The sequence below is a fragment of the Punica granatum genome, chromosome 2 (genome assembly GCF_007655135.1).
Source record: "Punica granatum isolate Tunisia-2019 chromosome 2, ASM765513v2, whole genome shotgun sequence".
Taxonomy (NCBI): domain Eukaryota; kingdom Viridiplantae; phylum Streptophyta; class Magnoliopsida; order Myrtales; family Lythraceae; genus Punica; species Punica granatum.
This window is the reverse complement of record NC_045128.1, coordinates 31,491,573-31,511,526: the sequence shown is the minus strand read 5'-3', so window position 1 is coordinate 31,511,526 and position 19,954 is coordinate 31,491,573. Positions and strand designations below refer to the sequence as shown.

General features: G+C 41.3%; 4 protein-coding genes across 5 annotated transcripts; 1 reads left to right on the top strand and 3 right to left on the bottom strand.

The window, feature by feature from the left end:
- Nucleotides 1-641: 641 nt before the first annotated feature.
- On the bottom strand, nt 642-5,059 carry LOC116196302 (protein RDM16). Its single transcript, XM_031525959.1, has 6 exons — nt 4,464-5,059; nt 3,246-3,524; nt 2,700-3,113; nt 2,420-2,614; nt 2,173-2,333; nt 642-1,887 (listed from the first exon to the last, which is right to left on the bottom strand). Exons 1-6 carry the CDS (start codon nt 4,986-4,988, stop codon nt 1,014-1,016), a joined length of 2,448 nt encoding a protein of 815 aa, XP_031381819.1. The 5' UTR covers nt 4,989-5,059; the 3' UTR covers nt 642-1,013.
- Nucleotides 5,060-6,244: 1,185 nt separating this feature from the next.
- LOC116194939 (chalcone--flavonone isomerase-like) lies at nt 6,245-9,301 on the bottom strand. Its single transcript, XM_031523868.1, has 4 exons — nt 9,073-9,301; nt 8,813-8,971; nt 7,188-7,411; nt 6,245-6,773 (listed from the first exon to the last, which is right to left on the bottom strand). The coding sequence occupies exons 1-4, from the start codon at nt 9,284-9,286 to the stop codon at nt 6,588-6,590; spliced, it is 783 nt and encodes a 260-aa protein (XP_031379728.1). The 5' UTR covers nt 9,287-9,301; the 3' UTR covers nt 6,245-6,587.
- A 935-nt stretch (nt 9,302-10,236) lies between these two features.
- Nucleotides 10,237-11,189, top strand: LOC116194940. Its single transcript, XM_031523870.1, has one exon. It carries the CDS (start codon nt 10,382-10,384, stop codon nt 10,967-10,969), a length of 588 nt encoding a protein of 195 aa, XP_031379730.1. The 5' UTR covers nt 10,237-10,381; the 3' UTR covers nt 10,970-11,189.
- Nucleotides 11,190-11,590: 401 nt separating this feature from the next.
- LOC116194938 (SAC3 family protein A) lies at nt 11,591-19,073 on the bottom strand. 2 transcript variants are annotated; one of them, XM_031523867.1, is made up of 15 exons: nt 18,654-19,072; nt 18,472-18,549; nt 17,548-17,929; nt 17,039-17,449; nt 16,013-16,456; nt 15,255-15,356; nt 14,784-14,881; nt 14,397-14,550; nt 13,815-14,297; nt 13,578-13,718; nt 13,274-13,333; nt 13,025-13,155; nt 12,778-12,911; nt 12,451-12,686; nt 11,591-12,198 (listed from the first exon to the last, which is right to left on the bottom strand). In XM_031523867.1, exons 3-15 carry the CDS (start codon nt 17,746-17,748, stop codon nt 12,097-12,099), a joined length of 2,697 nt encoding a protein of 898 aa, XP_031379727.1. In that variant the 5' UTR covers nt 17,749-17,929; nt 18,472-18,549; nt 18,654-19,072; the 3' UTR covers nt 11,591-12,096. The 2 variants fall into 2 exon arrangements, with proteins under 2 accessions (XP_031379727.1, XP_031379726.1); XM_031523866.1 differs by having other exon boundaries at nt 17,039-17,929; nt 18,654-19,073.
- Between the last annotated feature and the right edge of the window lie 881 nt (nt 19,074-19,954).

Here is a 19,954-nt window from a genome sequence, read left to right as displayed (position 1 = left end):
TTATTCTCTCCTACTCAGAAAACTCAAATCTTCCTTGTGAATCTTTTCTCAATTCTTAGTAACAGATTCCTGAAATCCAATATCTCAAACAATTAGTATGTTTGAATTCACAATATTTTTCAACTCAACTCAACTTAACTTCACTTATCTTCAATTCAACATCACAATCATTACTTTTTTTTATTTTTTAAATATTTTTAACCATTCAATTCAATTTTTAATATTAAATTTTCTCAACTATTCATTACTTTTTCACAATTCAACAACACAATCATTACTTAATCATTATTTTCTCTCAATTATTTATTATTTTTTCACACTTTTTCTCATAATTCAACAATACAATCATTACAAACCAATTAAAATCAAAACTCAACTCAACTCAACTCAACTCAACTCTCAATCCAAACACACCCTTAATGGTCTAACTAACTGGCATCCCTGTCACCACAGAGCGAGGAAGAAAAGAACCAAACCGGAGAGCAAAAGTCAAAACACGGGACGCGGAGCAAAATAAATCCCAGGCTCTGTTGCTCATCTGCTATCATGCACTTAAGACACGACATGAATGCTAGCAGAAAGCCGGGATAATTATCAGGCTATTACACAGAGCACAGTCATGAAACAGGCACCATGGAGAGTGAAGGAACTCAACACCCATTACAGGGCTTCCACTCAGATGATCTTACACGTCCCTAATAGGGCTAACTTTCTATGGCAAGACTCAAAATACCAATAAAAGAATCTACTTATACAGCACATTAGTTGCATGGTTCGCCAATCATAATATAATAAAAAAAACTCCTTGTTACTATGCGGGAGCAGCTTTGCATCAAAGTTATAAGAGAGTACAAACTGCATGATACGTTCTAGATTTTTTCACCCCCCTCCTTTGGGTGCCTAATTGACAATAATGCTTCCTCAGCAACTCAAGTTGTAAGGCATTTCCACAATGAAACGCATGTGACAAGGGCATTTACCTCAAGAACTTCTTACCAACCTCTCATCTACATCTAATCTTCCGCAAAGTTGACGGCAAGATCCCAGTAATGACCTACTCCAGCATCAGCAAAGACTTTCCTGGCAGCAGCCTCGGTCATGCAATGGTGAATAGAGAATCTAGTAAAGCTTGGTTTAGCCACACTACCCTGCCACACCAAGACACACTTATTCATTGGCTTGTCTTCCTCATCTTCTTCCTCATCCTCATCATCATTCACAGCAGCTGCCCAATCTATGCGCCGGAGCATCAGGTTCCCATACCTCTTGATGGATTTCTTCCCACCCTCAGCCACCACTACATTTATACCTTCAGATATCACGGCACACCCTGTGAGTCGGTTTTCCTTTGCATTAACATCGACCAAATACTGGGTCTTCTTGTGCGAGAGATCATTAGTCTTATACACAGACACAATAGTTTCCATAGTATTAGGGTCGTCAAAAAGCTTCCTTTCCTTTTTCTCCCGCCGCTCAGCAGGAGTGAGCTTGCGTGCAATGTTCCTGTCCACATGAGCCTGTTCACGCTCAGCAGCTGCCGTTCGGATCTCCCTCTCAAGCTTTGTTGGATCTTGAGTCGCTTCAGCACCCAGAACTTTCATTAAGTTGCTCATCTTGACTTTGGGCTTGGGGGGTTCTACCAGGCCCTGTCGAATCATCTCCTGTTTGTCCTTCTCCTTTGCCACTCGGCGCTGGGTGCGGAGTTTCTTCTGTTCCTTCTTTGTCAACTTCAGGGGCTGAGGTGGCGGAGGTGCAGGCTCAGCAGGCGGCTCAATAGGGCGAGGGTGCTCAACATAAATGTTGATCTTTTCTATCTTCACTTTGCCTTCATCAATAGCTCCATCATTAACTTCACCATAAGTACCAGAATGCAGAAGAGGCCTATCCCTAGTGAATGGTAGCAGTGTCAGAGAAAATGATTCTCAAAGGAATAGATTGAACACGAAAGTTTATTCTAAAGTATTACTCAGAGAATGACTTAAGAATAGAGATGAAAAGCACTAATAAAATTTTTAAAAAATTAAAATTAAAATTTCTCCATCATTTCATTTTCTTTTCACAAAATGCAACCAAATTTTTTTTTTTGGGGGTTTAGCAGGGGGAATACGGGAAAAAAATATTGAGAGGTTATTTCACAAATATAAACACAACTCCTTATGAGTGCAAACTTACCACCATTCAACTTCTGGGATTTCATCTTTAGGTTTTTCTTTGATGATAACTCTCTCTGACACTTCAATCAGATTAGGATTGATATCAGGTGCAGCCTTTGCTTTTGCTAACTGAGCTTGCTTGGCTTTCTGTTCTTTTGCTCGTGCTTCTCCAAATTGACTCTAATAAAAGCAGGAAAAGCTCAGTTAATCACATTATATTTGTGCAAAGTAATGAAAGGAGGAGTAATAAGGTCACTGATAAGTACCTTCAATTTCAGCATTTCTGCTTCTTTTGACCATTTTCCTTCCTCAACAAACTGAAAACTCATTCTCTTGGGTCTGAGAAGCTTGTCTTTATTGATACCCATCCTTGCATCAAAATGAGGGTTTGATTCTGGATCCACATCTAGTTCGGGTTTAAGGATTTGAAAGGCATCTTTCTTTTGCTTGTTGATATTTACCTGAAATATATAATGGACGACAAGCTTAGGCAGAATACACACCCAATGAGATTCATTAAAATAATTTTAGAGAGCATCGACAAACCTTGAGAGTGCTCAGGTTGCTCGGTTTGGTAATATTCACGACATTCCCATGCTCATCAATCTCCCGGCCAAGCGCATCCAACCGAAGAACAGGAGCCTTTGTAGGCTTTTGAGGCATAGCAACTTCAGTTGTCACTTGACCAGGAAACAAGTTGATGAGAGGAGCAAACTGTGGGTCCTGTCGAAATCCCATCTTTGCAGCAAGCTCCTGCGCACGTTTCACAGCTTCATAATTGGGTAGCGTTGTCATGCCAGAAGCAGTCACATTACCACCTGAAGAAGGCATGACAAAAGGTGTGGCACCAGCTGGTAAGGTTGATGAAGCAGATGCTACACCAGATGCACCAGGCTGGGTCGAGGTGGAGGAAACCGCTTGCAGGGTACCATCTGAACTTGAGCTGACACCTTTTTTGGGCTGCAGAATCATGATACTGGCTATGAGTTTAAATTGATGATAGGATTAAAATAGGAAGCATTGGGAAAGCGAACAGCTTAAAAATAATCAGAGGAAGGGGGGTTGAAATAGAAGTGTTTCGCAGAATCATACCAGTGGAATCTTCTTCAGCTTTTCCGACAATTCCTTTTGGATTTGCAAAGCTTTCTTAGCTTTAGCTAAGACATCAAGAGATAAACTTCCACTTTTTCCAGCAGCAGGAGATGTCCCATCTGTACTAGTTTTGCCAGGAACCTCATGAGATCTGGTAATACTAACTCCCTTATTTTCATTTGTGGTAGAAATTGAAGATACCTTGGTTGGAAGGGGATGACTAGACGTCACAGTGGTGTCGATGCTTGACTTCATAGTTGATGATGCAAGAGCTGCACCCTGTGTTTGAACATAACAACTCAGTCAAATAGCTGATTGTGACCTACGAGCGCTTACAGTTGGAAAAAGCAATGTCCAACAATATGGTGGAAGCATTAAAAAAAAAATGTAAGACAGACGAACTCAAGTAAACCAGTAGAGTAGCTGATCAATTGATGTCAACCTTATTAAAAGAAGACCTTCCAAAAATCATTAATGAAAAATTCAAGAGAGAGATTACTGTACTTGAACCTATAGCTAGTACCCCTAACAGACTCGTGTGTGGTTGAGTGTGTACCTATGCAGAGAAACCGGCAGAGAGATTAATCATCTTGCAGTTTCAAATGCAATCAACCGATCTTCTTACGACAAGATCTTTATACTGCAAACTCGGGTATCTCTGCCCCGAATGTAATCTCCAAACTCAGGTATCTCTGCCCCGAATGTACTCCCTAAACTCTTCCAATTTACCACACCATTGCATTTTACCCTAAATTGAGCATATATGAACATCTTTTCATGGTATACATGACTCGGACTAACAATTATATATCCTGAAGCAACACAACTACAGCTCGAGGTCAGACAGAACCACATGAACCTTATAATGTCTGACCATTCCCACTTGAAAGATGGTCTTTAATCTCCGACATCACACTTTTGGAGACAGCATTGTAAAAGAGAGATGCACTTTTTCACACTTAAAACACTACCGTTATAATGACATATTTCTCAACCCTTGTAGTATCGAAGAAACCTGCTTAACTAAAGCTTTCGACGTCCACGACTGCAATTTCTCAATACAGTATGACTAAGAAGTCCATACCGGCTTATAAGCAAGACTAGAATTTACAAGATAGATAGAAACCAACAATTGCGCAGCAGTTCTGAATTTCAGATAGCCTGTAAATTAACACTGTAGAACAAGTAATAATGTAAAGGGGCGAGAAGATGACTCACATTGACAGCCGCGACACCACCGTTTCCAGTCACTTCATCCTTGGATTTAACTTCAGCTCTTTCAGAATCCCCTTCCTTTGCCTTATCCCCAAACCTCCTCGTCTCTCTCCTCTCCTCCTGATCACCATTCACATCCTCGAACCGCCGCCTTTGCTTCCTCTCCCCATCAGAAACCCTAGCTCTCTTTTCCTCCCCATCAGCTCCCTCATCCTCAACCCTCTCCCTCTCCTTCCTCTTGTGCTTCCTCTCCACCGACTCCTCCCTCCCATCATAGGACCTCTCCCGGTACCTCGCCCTCTCATCGCGGCCCCCGTCCCTGTCATCCCGCTGCTCGCGCGATCTCTCCCGGTCGTCGTTCCTCGAATCGTAGGACCTCTCGGGGTCGCGGGAGCTGGCTCGGTCCTCCCGCTTGGACCTGTGGTCGCGGTGGGAGGAGGACTTGCGGTGGTGCTCGGAGTCCCGGTGCTTGTGGTACTCTCTGTCCCGATCTTCTCGGCTCCTCTTGCTGCTGCTCGATTTCTCCATTTCTAGGGTTTCACTGCTCTCAATCTCTCTCCCCTACTCCCCCCCAATCTCCCTCTCTCATATCTCTCTCGGAGAAATGGTTATATATATGGATCTGCGAGTGAGAGAGAAAAGAAGGCTCAGATTTAACAAAGGGTCACTAAATTTTTACTTTTCCTCAATTTGCCCCTAAAGTTTTATCTCTTTCATCTCGACCAAAATAGTTTTAGTATTTGTTTGGAATTTTTCTATACTTGGGAGTGTGGCCTCCCTTGTAAATGAAGAGGAGAAATTTTTTTTATATAATTTTATTTTTCGATTTTACTCAAATCCAATATTATTTTTTATTTAATTACTATTAGATCATCATGAATATATAATTTTTTTATAAATTTCATAACACAATCACCCGTTATCCATCTATTTCATTATGAATTCCAATTTCCTAATTTTTCTTTATGTCATTTGGCTATAAATACTTCTTTGGTAAATAAGGAAAGTCATTCATTCAATCAACCCTAATAAAAGGCTAGGTTGAGTTATTAGCCCGCTGTGGCTGATCCAACTAAGGGAACCTAACCGTCACGAAATGTTCCTTTCGCCATAGTTCGCTGAGACTTTAGCCCAACTTGGTCATCACAACCCCACTAACACATTAGTGAATTAAGTTCAAGGCTCACTGAATCAAGTATTATAGGTCGGCTACTGTCATTCCATAATACACTTACATAGTGGCGAGCTCTACGTTCCCAGTGAGGTTCGAACTCGTGATGTTCAAGTGGAGCGCTTGATGCTTAACCACTAGACTACCGTGCTGGTGGTGGCACAGAGTTGTCCTTGACAGACCGAGAGAGAGTAGTCCCACAAGCATCTGGCAAGCCTAACAAGCATCCTACTAGTGAATCAGCGCAGCAATTTGCTTCCCCGATATATATGATTGGGCTTCATCTCCTCGAACCTGCTACTCAGCATCCCGCAGTCGTCGATGAGAGGTTTCAAGGATATAAGTTAGGAGGACCCTGCCCCATATCCAATCAAACAGTAATAAAGCATCAACGTCAAGACATGTATTTTCGATGCCCAAATCAAAGGGCAAGCTGCGGCCCCTTGTGTTAAAAGAATACTCCTATTCATCAAAATGTTAAATGATATTGTCAATCGGTTTTTTATTTTTTTTAAGTTATAAAGGGACTCATGAATTTAGTAAAAACAAAAATAGAAATTGGTTGGTTCTAGTTTTATTGAATGTTCTGTATGCATAGGCTGTTGAAGAATCATTGAATAATCTCTCCAAGCACAGACACAGAGCCCAGAGTTGAACTTCATTTCATCTTCATTGATCAAATGACACTCAAATTAGAGGCTCATAGTTGACATATTAGTCGTTGAACCTCTGGATACAAGAGCTTATTGCATCTCAACGGTAAAACAGCTCTATTAGGTACAAAAGCATAAACCACACACTGTCACGATTCCGACCCCAGATCACCTTCATTCACTCGTAGATCATGAGAGAGCCGCGCAACTAAATCACATAAATATAGACTACTTTAGTTTGCCCAAACTGGCATTTCCTGTTCACAGCTCCCTTTCTCCCCTGCCGAACTGGGGCTTTATCGATCACTCGTTCTTCTTCTCAGAGACGCCCTTAAGAAGCTCCGAGATTCTCGTGGCCAAGCACTGCTTGGCTTCAGGAGAAACCCCGTGCTTCCCAATGATCGACTCCAGCACTGCCTCTGAGAGTTGCTTGTTCTCTATCACGGCCCTTCCGTCTTCTGGGATCTTCCCATCCTTGGAGAAAGCAATCTGCAACTCACGCGAACATATATAGAGCCTCAGATCTGATATTTCAGCAGAACCGATCATGCAGGTAGTTGATAAAGATGAACTTCTCAGGGCAGATGAAATGCGTGGCTTTTAACCCAGTATTCACTCGATCAAAATCGATAATCTACTAGAAGATGTAAGCAACATTTCAAGCATTAACCATCACAGTCTGAAATAATATTCATCTACCAATGCAAAATCTTGATTAGTCCGACGACCCCAGAGGTCAACTCGGATACAGTCATCTCAAGCAATAATTTCAATAAACGAGATATGACCAAGGTCGATCCACCTAATGCGCTAAACGAATGGGATAGAATTGAGCGCCAGTTTACCAAGAAGTATCACTCAGATATCTACAATCTCGTGGTTGATTCGAGTGATGCTAGTTACCGTTAAGGATCCGCTGGGCGATTGAGTGAAAAGGATTGAGGAACCAGGTGGGAAAGTTTCCTCCTTGAAAACTTCGATGAACTTCTCGACAGCCCTGGCTTCCGCATCCGTGTAAGTGCCCACGGATTTCCAGAAAGCCACGCAGTTCTCCGTCACCTTCTCCGAGTATTGAGCACCCGTCAATGGTAGTATCATCGTTACCTGCATGAATTTGTCATATGGCCCTGCGAAACAAAAGCACGGCAATGATCATGAGATCCACGACTATATAAATTATGGCAAAGCTCGAGAGTGCAATTGAAGCTTTCTTTTCCAGTGCGCACTCCGACATGCAGAAGCTAAAAAGGACCAGACTAATTCAGTTTGAACTAAGTCAACCCACTAAAGAGTAAAACTTTCTCATAGTGAATTTTCTCCACTAACAAAACTCAAACATGACACCTTGCGTTGTTGACCAACCCCCATTGATTTGCAGGTGAAGCTTTCTTGACATAAATAAAGCTACATCATAGGAAAATTAATAACAAACATGCAAGGGCTCTTCAGCAAAATTAATACAAGATAAAGGGGCCTTTGGGAATTAATCAAAAAGTAATTTCTGAATAGCATGTTTTTCTGGATATTGCATGAATTAACACAAACTACGGATTTAATAGCACATCTAACCCGATGGCATTTTTTGGGTCAATTTTAATGGAATCTACCACTTAGCACTTAATTTAGGAGAATTCTTAGATGACATAGCGTCGCGGTAACACCGCATCGCCCACTGTCGGATGTCATAGTGCTCCGCAGGCCTTGCACGGATCCAACGCGGGAGACATGGAGTCCTTTTTTTTTTTTTATGATAGAACACTGTGTCATGGTAACACTGTGTCACCCAAGAAGCTCTAATCAATTTATTGATCACGTGTCAAACTAAAAAGGACCCTTGATTGAGTTTTTCTTTATAAAAATTTACATAATATATAAAAAAACTAAGAAAATATTTTTTTGGGTAAGGAAAACTAAGAAAATATTTCAAAAACCCTAGAAACATCAACCAAAGATAAATTAGGAAATGACATAATCTCACTCATATCACCAAAGAGTTTCTCTCTGTTTTTGCTTTTTCTTTAAATTTTGTATATGTTCTATCATTGAAAATAAAATAAAATCAATTGAGCTCATTTGGTTGGTTTTCGTGGACCACATGACACCAATTAAGTGTCATGTCAGCAAATTCTATTAAAATTGATGGAGAAAATGGCGTCATGTTAGACGTGTTATTAACGGGGCATTTGGATTCAGAGTTAAAATAATTTTGATTTTGATTGTGGAAAAGAACAAATGAGTTGGGATTATAAATTTGACTTGAGAAATATTTGTTTTTGTTGTGTAGTGTGTTAAGTTAAAAGTTAAAATTTTTGACTTGAAAAATGTGTATTTTTGTTATATAGTGTGTTGAGTTAAAGTTAAAATTAAAATCAAAGTGATTTTATATCCCAAAACAATAAGACCTTAAGACATTGTTAGAATTGATAAAATGAGGGAAGTTGGTATTATCTCCCCTAATTAACCTTTCTGAATAATGTAATTTCCATTAATTTTCTCTTCATTTGGTCTAAAATTAATTAATAATTTACCAGTGACGATATCTCTGAAGAACTCGACGGAATCCGTCAGCTCCTCGGCGGTCTTGCCCTTCCACTTGGTGGCGAGGCACGGCAGGGCAGCCTCCTCAAGGTACACGCCGATCGCCGTGAACTTGATGAACTTCCCCTCAATTTCCAGCCCTCTCGCCCCTGCACACACCGGGACGTTAGCAAACAAAAACCAAACGAGACGAATCCGTACATTTCGCCGGAGCCGACCGATCAGTCGGTTCGGGGGAGGCCGAACGGACCTGCGCCGCCGAGAAACAGGGTCTTGGCGGATCCCTGGGGCTTGACCGCCGCCGGGAAAGTGAACGACTCGACCTGCACTTCCGTCGCGGCAACCATTGCGTTTCGCGGGCTCGGACGTTTCATTGGCTCCCTTTTCGTTCCGGCTTGCGAAAAGAAACGTTTCGGATGCGGTAGATGGATGGATTGTTCAGTGGCAGGGATGGACTGAGCCATGGCCGTCGTTTTAATATGGACGGGATTAAGGTGGGGGTAGATCGGTGCACGTGCGTTAGACGGGTGGGGAGAATTCTGAGGTCGTATGATGCACCCGGCGCATTTGATCCGGTTGACTTGCCTGCGGCACTGAAATGGGGCCGGCCTGGAGCAGGTGAGGTTTAGGTCCCCTGGGCTCATGTGCACCGGGCGTTGGTAGAATAGAAAGGAGTGAGCGAAAACGTGGAGTCCCTACCGGCCGTTAGCTCTACCTTCCACAGCTTCAATTTGCCAAGAGTGGATTTGGAAGGGTAAGTCCTGAAAAGGTGGGGAAAAACGATCTCCAAAAAGGAATGATTCGATCTATTGGTTTTTTTTTCCCGATGTGACGATTAGGTGTCCTACGTTTAAATCTCATACCGTGACTCTCCTATTCGATTAAAGAAGTCGCATGCAACTCATTGCACTGAAAAGTCGTTTTCAAGTTCAAAAAAACCATATCATATAGTTAATAAATGAATCGACAACTCATTGATTGTAATACTTTGAAGTTTGTATCTTTTCTGGTTGGAGTCGATAGGGGACCTCCGATTAAGATTAACCAAGTTAAATAAGACGGGTTGAGTTCACTACTCAATAGGGATGAGTTGATTGCCTACCATCTCCGATGATTCGGTATGGCCTCAATGTTATCCCATGTACAACGAGCTTAGGAGTTAGGACAGCCTAATCCATGCCGTTGATCTTTTAATGCCGACATGGACGAACTTATATATTCTTTATAATGTTATTTTCCGTCGATTAAAATGCCATAAAAATTCAATTCGGTTTAGAGACAGAGATTATGTCAGTGACATGAGTCATTGAAAATTCACCATCTTATGCTAAGACTAGTAGAAGAACATCAATCTACTCTTCATAAATTCAATTTTCCTGTCAGCCATAATAAAAAGGTTGTTGCCATTTTCTTTTTTCCTTCAAGTTTGGAAGAAAAGCAAAATTCATAAGCCACAAAAAAATCATAACGAAAAATAAATAAAGAAAGAAAAAGACTTATCCAATGGAAACAAGACATCAGAGAGATAGATAGAGAAGCTGAAGCAGCAGACAGCAGCAATGGCTACCTTGCCATCTTCCTCTTCCCTTCACCTCTCCACCCCCTTCCCCGCCCGACTCGCGCCGCGTCGGTTCCACGCGCCGAGACCCTTCCAACTCTTCTTCACCCCCCGGGGTTCCTCCGACTCCGAGAAAACTCCCCCGGCCGAGAATGACACCGAACCCAAGGCCGACCCGGACGAGTTCGACAGCCGCCTCTCCCAGGTCCGCCTCCGGTACCGGAGCGGGACGGGGAAGAAGGCGGAGATCCGGAAGGTGAAGAAGAAGGGGGGATCCTCGGGGGGCGGCGCAGGAGGAGGAGGGGGGATGTACCTGCCGCCGGTGCCGCTGAAGGAGACGGTGTCTGAGGGGATGAAGGTGGACTTCGGGTTCAGCCCGTACAGCGAGAGGATCAACGGGAGGATAGCGATGCTGGGGCTGACGGCGCTGGTGCTGGTGGAGCTGGCGACTGGGAAGGGGGTAATCAACTACCACACGCCGGCGATCGTTCTGATTCAGGTCTATTTCGTGGCGGCTGTCGGGGCACTGTTCATCAAGTACGAGAAGGAAAAGGTCAGCATTTGGCCCCAATCATTGTCTGACAAATAAAACAGATCTTTTTTTTTTTTGTATTTTTTATGTTCTTTTTTTTTTTTCCTTCCGTGTTCGTGGAAATGTATAATTCTTGCTGTTATACTTTTGGTTGAGAGTGACGAGGGAACAATTCTTGAATGCTGTCCCGAGTTTCTAATATCTCTCGATGATCACGTTTGGTGCGAAGGAATAGGAATATAACAATATGAAAAATCGACAAATTGTTTTCTTTACCCATCTGAAGGGAACGTAGAAGTCTGTTAAACGAGTTCCAGATGCGATGTTACGGATCAGAATTCGTGTTATGTGCTCCGGTTTGTGTTACTTTTCCAGACCACGAATTGTCTTTAACTTTATTTTAACTGATACTAATCTCCATCAGCTATGTCCTCACTATGAGGCACTTCTAATGGGTTGCCTTTGGGGTGAAGCAAAAGAGAGATGTTTTCGGCTTAGATGGAATGGAAGGAGTTTGTACGAAAACGTTTCAGATGATCTCCCATGTAAGCAAGAACATCCCTAATGGAAACATCATCTTTTTTTCTAAACCATAGTACCTTTCATTTCGGAAAGTTCGTTTCCATGGAGCGGTTTCCGTACTTGCTGAGTTCTCAAGACTACAGAAAATCGAGCAAGTTCCAGAGAACCCAACCATAAAGCTCCTGTTATTACTCGTGACCTGACTACATTGAAAGATGACCAAGAAATGATAGGGGATTATCGCTATTACATCGACATCCTTAAATTTACGACCAGGCAATCAGTACAATGTGTAATTCCCCTATCATTCCTTTCCAGGTTCTATACATGAATTGCACTGAACATTCTAGTAATGATACAGGACCAACTCCTGCGTATCAACTGCTAAAAAATGCCAGCTTCCGATTCAGGCCCAAGCTCCCCCAAGGGACAGTCACGAAGCCCGTTATCCTCCTTTTCTTTTGGATGCGTGGCGAATCCCGTACTCCTAGTTCACGTTCTGCTGTCACATAACTCGCTACATCAGAAACCTATCCCTCCTAGGTAAGACCCGGGAGCTCGGGCATTCTTCAAACTCTGAGTTGCTCTCAAAAAAAATTTGCTGCCTCCTGCGGACTCGGTAACTCTCCAAGCTTTAATCTGACAACAAGCAGGCTTTCACGCTATAAGGATGCCCGAGCTAGAAAATCGTTGACAGCAAGATTAGCGTCTCCATGAGCCACAGCATCTTCGGGCTCAGGTATGTAGAGGCTAGACGACGACGCCTGTGGAGAATCGCATGTTATCCCATTGTAGACAGGAAAAAGAGACTAATAAATACACATTATCAGGTTCTTCGAGCTCACAGAATAAAGGAAAGATTTTGCTTTATTAGAAATGGAAATTGAAGGCGTGCTTTTTCAAAGGTAAAAACTGAAGGTGAGCTTTTTCAGGGGTAACGACCAATCGGAAAAGGAAGATCACTAGCCAGAAAAACCAAATAGAACCTAATAGACGATATGGGGTTCAAGCATTACCTTAGCATCGAGCTGCATCTCTCCATTGTTATCAGTAACAAGGCAAGCACCATGAGCTTTCAACCAATCCATACACTCTTCTAACCCATCCGTCTCCCTCCCTTCATTTTCATCGTTGGCAAATAAAGCACTTGCAAAGCCCAAAACCTGAGCGATGTAAGAAACTGGGACAGTGGGGCGATACGATTTCGACATACAGCTCACAGCCTTATACCGCATCTTTTCCACATACAGATCTGCACACATTAAAATGATTTTGTTACCTGGGGATCCGTTTCCATGATATGTCTAGTTCAAGTAAAGATATTCAAGAGAATATACACATACTCATAAGGCAGGAATTTAGATTAGGTGCTTTTTTGTGTAGTTTGAAAAACATTGTGTAATTCCCAGAAGTGACAGCTGCCCGAACCGCAAGAGCATGCTTTACAGCCTCATCCTCTGTCGCCTCACTTGGCAATCTACCAAAAAATGAGTCAATGAATTCACCAATTTGATCCATCCTAGTCAAGTATGTGGAAAGTTGAAGACTCGTAGAGCATATACTACTCAGTATATGGAGGTCAGTGCTAACCTTGACATCAACGACAATAGGTCTCTGTTATTATTAGAGTGCAAAATCATACAAAGTAAGCCGTAAGCAGAGAACTCCATACGGCAGCCCTCAATTCCTTCAGCATAGAGGGTCTTCAATTGCGATTGGCACTGGACAGTGAATATAAAAAATACAATAAGAATACATAAACCTCAGATATTTGTCTATTTAATTCTAGATAGATAAAGAAAAGCTGCAACTCAAAAATCTCAGAATAAGGTCACCAACCTGATTGTACTCAGGTAAGTCTCCAAATTCGAGGGCTAATCGGGCATGCGTTTCATATACCTGCATTTCACCCAAAGGTAAAGTGAAAATTAAATGAATATCGAGCAGTTTAAGAGGCAAATAAAGGGAAAAAATTACTCCAGCAAAAACAATATTCTACGAGTATAAGTGGCCAAATAAAAAGAGAACAATGGCACAAGTATTTCATTGAAGCAAAAATGCAACCACTTTTTCCAAGTTGAGAAGAAACTAAGATTAGATATGTTGAAGATCTTATCTGCGAGGGAAGCATAGGGTGAAGTACCTTGACAGTGAGCTGATTGCGAATTCGTTGAACAGTTAGATCCTGGCGAATCGATTTCAGCTGATCACATTTGTAAAGATAATTCTTCTGCGAGCTTTGAACAATAGCAAGAGCCTTTTCAAGAACTTCTTCTGGCCTCACCTGCGAAAAAAGGATTTTGAACAAAGAGAAACAGTCATCCCCTGTTGCAAGACCATCATTCCTTTAAGTATTTGCAACTGGCAATGGAAGACTTACAGTGGCCGGATCAGGGGCAGAGGTAAGGCGCAAGTAACGTTTCTCAATTTCCTGACAGGTCCCCTTAACAGTAAGGGCATCCCAGTCAATGTCTTCAACAGCCTCAGAGCCCCCATTATCCAAGTTCTTACTGATCACCATGGCACTGGCCCTTCTAACATACAAATTTGCTGCTCCAGCACCTTTTGGTTTATAATGATGATTAAATTCTGCCCGATTACCTTGTCCCTTCTCAAAGCGCTTGGACCGACTTTCCCGTCTCTTTCTTTCCTCTGGGGTATTTGCCATTGAGATAGCACCAGAATAGCGCGCTTGTTCCTTGTCACTATCACTTGACGCATCACCGTTCTCCACAGCAGTTGGCTTATCAACGAGACGCTGCCTCTTGAATGGTCTCTGAAACTTGGGAGCATTCTGGTCCACGCTAGAAAACTTCATGCTATTTGCTCTGTCCTCCTTTCTTTCAGAATTAAAAATGAAAGGCTGCACATGTCATAGATAAGGTAAACAACTTTCAGTATTTTTCCCCTCCAGAAAGGGCTTCAATGACTAATATCATTTTGAAGGGACAACATATTTTACCTTTCTTTCTCTTTGATTGGCCTGCACCCATCCACCGTATTTTACGGGAGCTAATTTAGCCTGCGGCTTCTCCTCAGGTAAGGGCTCCCACCTGCTCTTGATGCGTCTGGTTGGACTTCTTTTGAATGTTGATCCCGGAGCTGGAAATTGTACCCTGCAGCAGGAGAAAAAAAGGTCGGATAACCAAGAAATGCTCTAAAGAGTAACCGACTGCAAAATTAGGTAACAAAATGCAAAATTACAGTCCTGACAGAAGCTTTCTCAATATCAAGCTAAAAATTTCAACTCCAATTGATATCAGTTCAAATGTTTGAAAATATCAGCCAGGCTGTTAAAATCAAAGGAAGATAGAATGTGCAACTCAGACCATAACTAGCATAAACATACCCCTTACTATCTCCATCCACACTGGGAAGTGGGAAAAGAGGCTCAGTATCCCAATCTCGTGTATACAGAGTACCGTCAGCAGTTGCACTAGTAATCATCTGTAGAAAGAAAGAACATAGAAACACTAAGTAAACAATCTGATAAGTTGAACAGAACCAAAGAGAATCCCAGTAAGGCCAAAAGACAGAGATCAAGATGAATTTCAAAAGCATCAGAAAAGAACTACAGCTGCAAATGCATTCGAGATAGTGCCTTCCACAGAGGGAAAGTGGGGAAGAAGAAAGTAAGAAGCAATTTTAAAGGATTTTAACAATAAAAAACAAGATTACTGTTTACCATCACGTAAACCTAAAATATGAAAAAAGGAGCATCTGACCCTCTAATTTAAAGAACCCAGTGAAAAATAGTTTCAACCGACATATGAAGTGAGTAGAAAACTAAACCACCATGAAATGTCTCAATTAGACTGACCTCTTTCATAACTGCTTGGCAAGCATTTAGCTGTGCATCATCTTTACAGCGAGCAAGAGCCCTCTCAACATACCCACGCAACGACTTCGGAAAAGCACCAGACTACGTACAAAAAACTATATTTGCATAAAAATAATTCTATTTTTGCAATTAACAGGTGCATAAATCATGAAAAAAGGCACCGCAATCTTATCACATTGATCCCATCCTTTGGTTGGTGGCAAAATAATGGATCTTGCATGTTCAATCTCATTTCAAATTTACTATGGGGTGTTATGCATCACAAGCACGCCTCAGTGGAAGATGATGTTATTGAAGTAAACAGTAAATAGGCAGCTCGAATTTACAGAGACAGCATTCCTAGAAATAATTAGTTTTGTCATGGAAAGGCAACAGAAGGGAGCCCAGTGTGTTTCAAGTCAATCATTTATTTGTCCTGTCACCAAATGGCCATTCGGAGAGGGTTCTACCTCCCCATCATGAACATAAAGTTTTAGACTAAATAAATGCCACTGTGGCTAGGAATGCATAATGCTGATTCAAAGAATAAAGGCACCTTATCATTTGCACCTCCCTTCTCACTGCATAACATATATATGTAAGATCACATAATTGCAGTGCCAATCTTTCATTTAGATGAATGCAAACAAGCGAAGGAATCTCACCTTGATGTAATGGGTTATATTTGATCAACGTTATGCCCCATTTACCCCCAAAAAAAAAACAAAAAAGGGAATGTAAAGTAGCAGGAAACTCACCTTAAGTGCAGAATCAGAGGCATCATTGGACAACACTTTATCATTTGAATTTGGCAAAGAAACACTGATATATGCAGGTTTTGTTGCTGCACTGGTCCCAGAGCCAGCCTTATCAGTTTTCGCTAAACCCACACCCAAGTTAGAAACAATTCTAGGATTTGTCTGGATCTGGAATTTTCCTACTCTTCGCGAATCTAAAGATGGAGAAGTCTGGTGGGTATTGGGAAATGGATTACTTTGGGGAACCTGATGAACAGTAGGATATTGCAAGTTGGTTCCAGGCGGACCGGAATTGTTTTGAGGATCCTGAAAGCTAGCATATGCAGATCTTGAATCAAAAGGCTGGTAAGCTTCAGGTTGTCCAACAGCCGACTGCTGGTTTTGAAAGCCAGAGGTACCATAATTCCAGTAACCGTCATGAGCAGCACTGGCCACTGTACTGGGCTGGATACCAACCAAAATTACACAATATGTCAATATACAGCAATTAATCTAACTGGAAATAAATTTCACTCAATTATCAGTGACCAGTTAATACAAGAATAACGTCATCTGCAGTTTTAAGAAAACTTCCGACTTTCTAAATTGGGGCTTTATAACTTTCACACAGGAAACACGTGATTCCTTTAACAGCTGATGATTTTCCCAAATAAAGCCGGACCAGCCCATAATGTTTGGCCTTATTGACACAATAAGATCCAAGGTTTGAATGTATATACAAATATACAGTTCTGTGCTGGTGAAAATACAGTTTTAAGAAAATTACATTCTAGTACCCCCCATATAAATCCCAGACTAGCCCATAACGTTTGGTCTAATTAAAATAAATGTGTTTTTTGTGTTGGTGATTTCAAAAAAAAAAAAATCCATGGACTTAATCATATTGGTTTTATTTATAGCAGGTAACTCTAGCCCTTCCAACAACTTCACCTCGACAACCCTTGTCCCCCCACTAAAGCAGTAGTAAAGGTAGAACTCAAAAATTCAATTTCTCATCCTAGTGTCGTATGAAATAGAACTTCAAACCTGCTGAGGAGGCATTTGTAACGAAGCAGCCTCTGGCCTCCAAGGTGCGGCAGAGGGCTGTTGAGGCTGTTGGGGCTGTTGGGGCTGTTGTGGCTGGCTAATTGTAGTTGAATAGCCCCCTGTAACCCCGGGAACCCCAGGAATAGGACAGTCCAACTTAGTTGTAGTAGCAACAGAAAGGTTTTCAGTACCAGGAGCACAGGTTACTTCTGTATGGTTCTTTCCATAATATTGAGTATTCTGTGGCTGATAATGCACTGGCGCTGCAGTTGCACTGACAGGAGTATAAGTGCCAGTTGAAGTTGGAGGGTAGCCTGAATACTGGTAACTGCTATAATTTGCATAATTCCCCTCATTCCATTGAGTGGTACTCTGAGTACTGTAATTTGTAGTTGGATATCCAGCAGATGTCTGATAATCACCAGGATTGTAGTAAGTGCTTGAATAATTTGCAGGCGCAGCATAAGACCCTGTATTCTGAAATGAGGAAATAGGCTGATAAGGATGACCTGTGTTTGGATATGCTGCGACAGGCTGAGAGTATGAATGACTAGTCTGCTGCTGATAGCCGCTATAGTAACTCGTATATCCAGTAGTTCCATACCCATATGAGTCAGTAGTGGAGTTCTGGTATGTCGCATAGCCACTATAACCTTGGGGTACATTTGTTGAAGCCAAACTCGATGAACTTGCAGTTGCAGGTGTGCCATTCATTCCTTCAGCAGTAGGTGGTTGTGCATTCTGCTGATAACTGTAGGTAGAATTCTGTGGAAATGCATTCTGAGTGGAATTATTATCCACTCTATGCATAGTCCATGGTGGAGCCTCAGAACCAATTGAGGGAGGAACATATGATGATTGCCCATGATTATGATCAACAAAAGTTTGTCCCTGAAACAAAATGGGTGCAAGAGCTGTTAATAATCCAGGTCTCAAACTTACAATCATATGAATAAAAGATATTTCCTCACTTAAAGAGACAAAAGTAGCCCTATTTCATGTACTTCCAAGAAGATCCGGGTGAACATGATGAAGCTAACAGCTTGACTGATATCATTACTGGACTACTTGACTTCTAACAAACCTCGGGTGGATATATTTTGATTCTCAGGAGAACAACTAACAAAACCTCGAGTGGACATATTTTGATTCTCAGGAGAAGAAGAACAAATTTTTTTCCAAAATCGACCAAGAACCTATATCTGCATCTAAGCCATGGGGCATAGGTCAACTCAAAGAATTTCGGCAAGAAAGAATTACGGAATGCAAATCATTACCATACCGACAATGTAACTTAATTCCTATACAATAATTTCTAATCTACTGTTGAAATGCAATCAGATAAGAAAAAACAGAAGTTAAAGCAAATCCAAGGATTCCGAATTTGGCCATCCAAAAGGGGGACGACGAGAGAGAGCATTTGATAATTTTACCTCTTTCGAAGTTGTCCCTGTTGGAGCTATTAATGTCTCTGTATTCATTGCTTGATTCATCAATTCATGAGCATCCTCCTGCACCAGAACCAAACCTCTACATTCAGCACCGGCGAAGAACAACAACCGATTGAAAACAAAATTAACAACAAACCCCAATTGAATTTGTTCAGAAGTCTAACCTTGGAAGAAAACGCTGCTCGATCGAGCTAATCGGAGCCGAGTCAAGGGATCGACCGGCGAATTTGGGTCAGGAAAAAGGAGGCTTCGAATCAGGGAATGAATTACAGATACGAATCGGGGTACAAGGTTTAACCAGCAAGAACCCTAGCTAGCGGGAAAATAATTATTCAACGAATCGAAAAGAAACAAAGAAGAACAACAAACAAGAAGAGACTTCAGGGATCAATGGAAGGTAACAAAAGGGAAACGAAGAAGAAGACGACGACAAAGACGCAGCAGTGGTAGATTGATTTCGAGCGCGCAATACGTATCTGTATACGTATACGTATAAGGATAGAGAGAGAGAGAGAGAGAGAGAGAGAGAGAGTTCAACGCGCGGTCGAGGTTGGGTGTGTTCTGCTTTCAGCCATGGTACGATGATGGCGGTAGGAGACATATAAATTATGTTTTTTTTCTTCTTTGTTATTTCCTCTTTTATAATAATAAAAAAAAGTTTTATATTTAGTTTTATGCAATTAATCTTGAGAAAATTGATTATGATTTTTACCAAAAATTTACCATTCGTCGGACTGCCCGACAGGCTGTTGCCTGAAATGCATATGGAATTTTCAACTTTGTGCCAAAAGAGGGGTGACTTTTGAGGTATTTGGGTCCCAAATTTCTTCCTATATAGGAAAAAGGCACGCATGTTGTTTCTTCATATTTTGTTTCCCGGTGTAAAAAGGTAATTTCATTGTTTAGGGATACCGGAATTAGAAGACTTGAATCTACTATGAATGATTTACCTCAATTATTCAAGCCAAATCACTATTAATTGGTGGTTATGGCTTTTGATTTGGGAGTTTGTGGATGAAATGTATTAAAGCAAAATTACTAAAAAGTAAAAATTACTAATTTCATAACAAGTTAAAAATTATTGTTCGGAACTGCTAAAATTTAATTGGATCCTTTAATAATAATTGAATACAAAATAAGCAAAAAAAAAAAAAAAAACTTGCAAGTGTTTGGCTTGCCTAAGAAAAATGCGATTATCAAGTCCAGGTTACACTTTTACCCCTTGCATGGATGTCGAAGGATTAGGAGCACAAACAACTTGGATGGTGCAATACATCTCTTATTGGTGAAAGCATAGCCCAGAGTCATAAAATGGTCCTACTAACATAAAAAGTGAAAAAAATTAATGAGAAATTTTTAAATGATCTTACTACAAAATGAAATAGCGATGAATGACTAATAGAATTGTTATAAGCACTAAAAATAACAATACAATCTGGCTGACGTCATTAATACCCGTTTATTC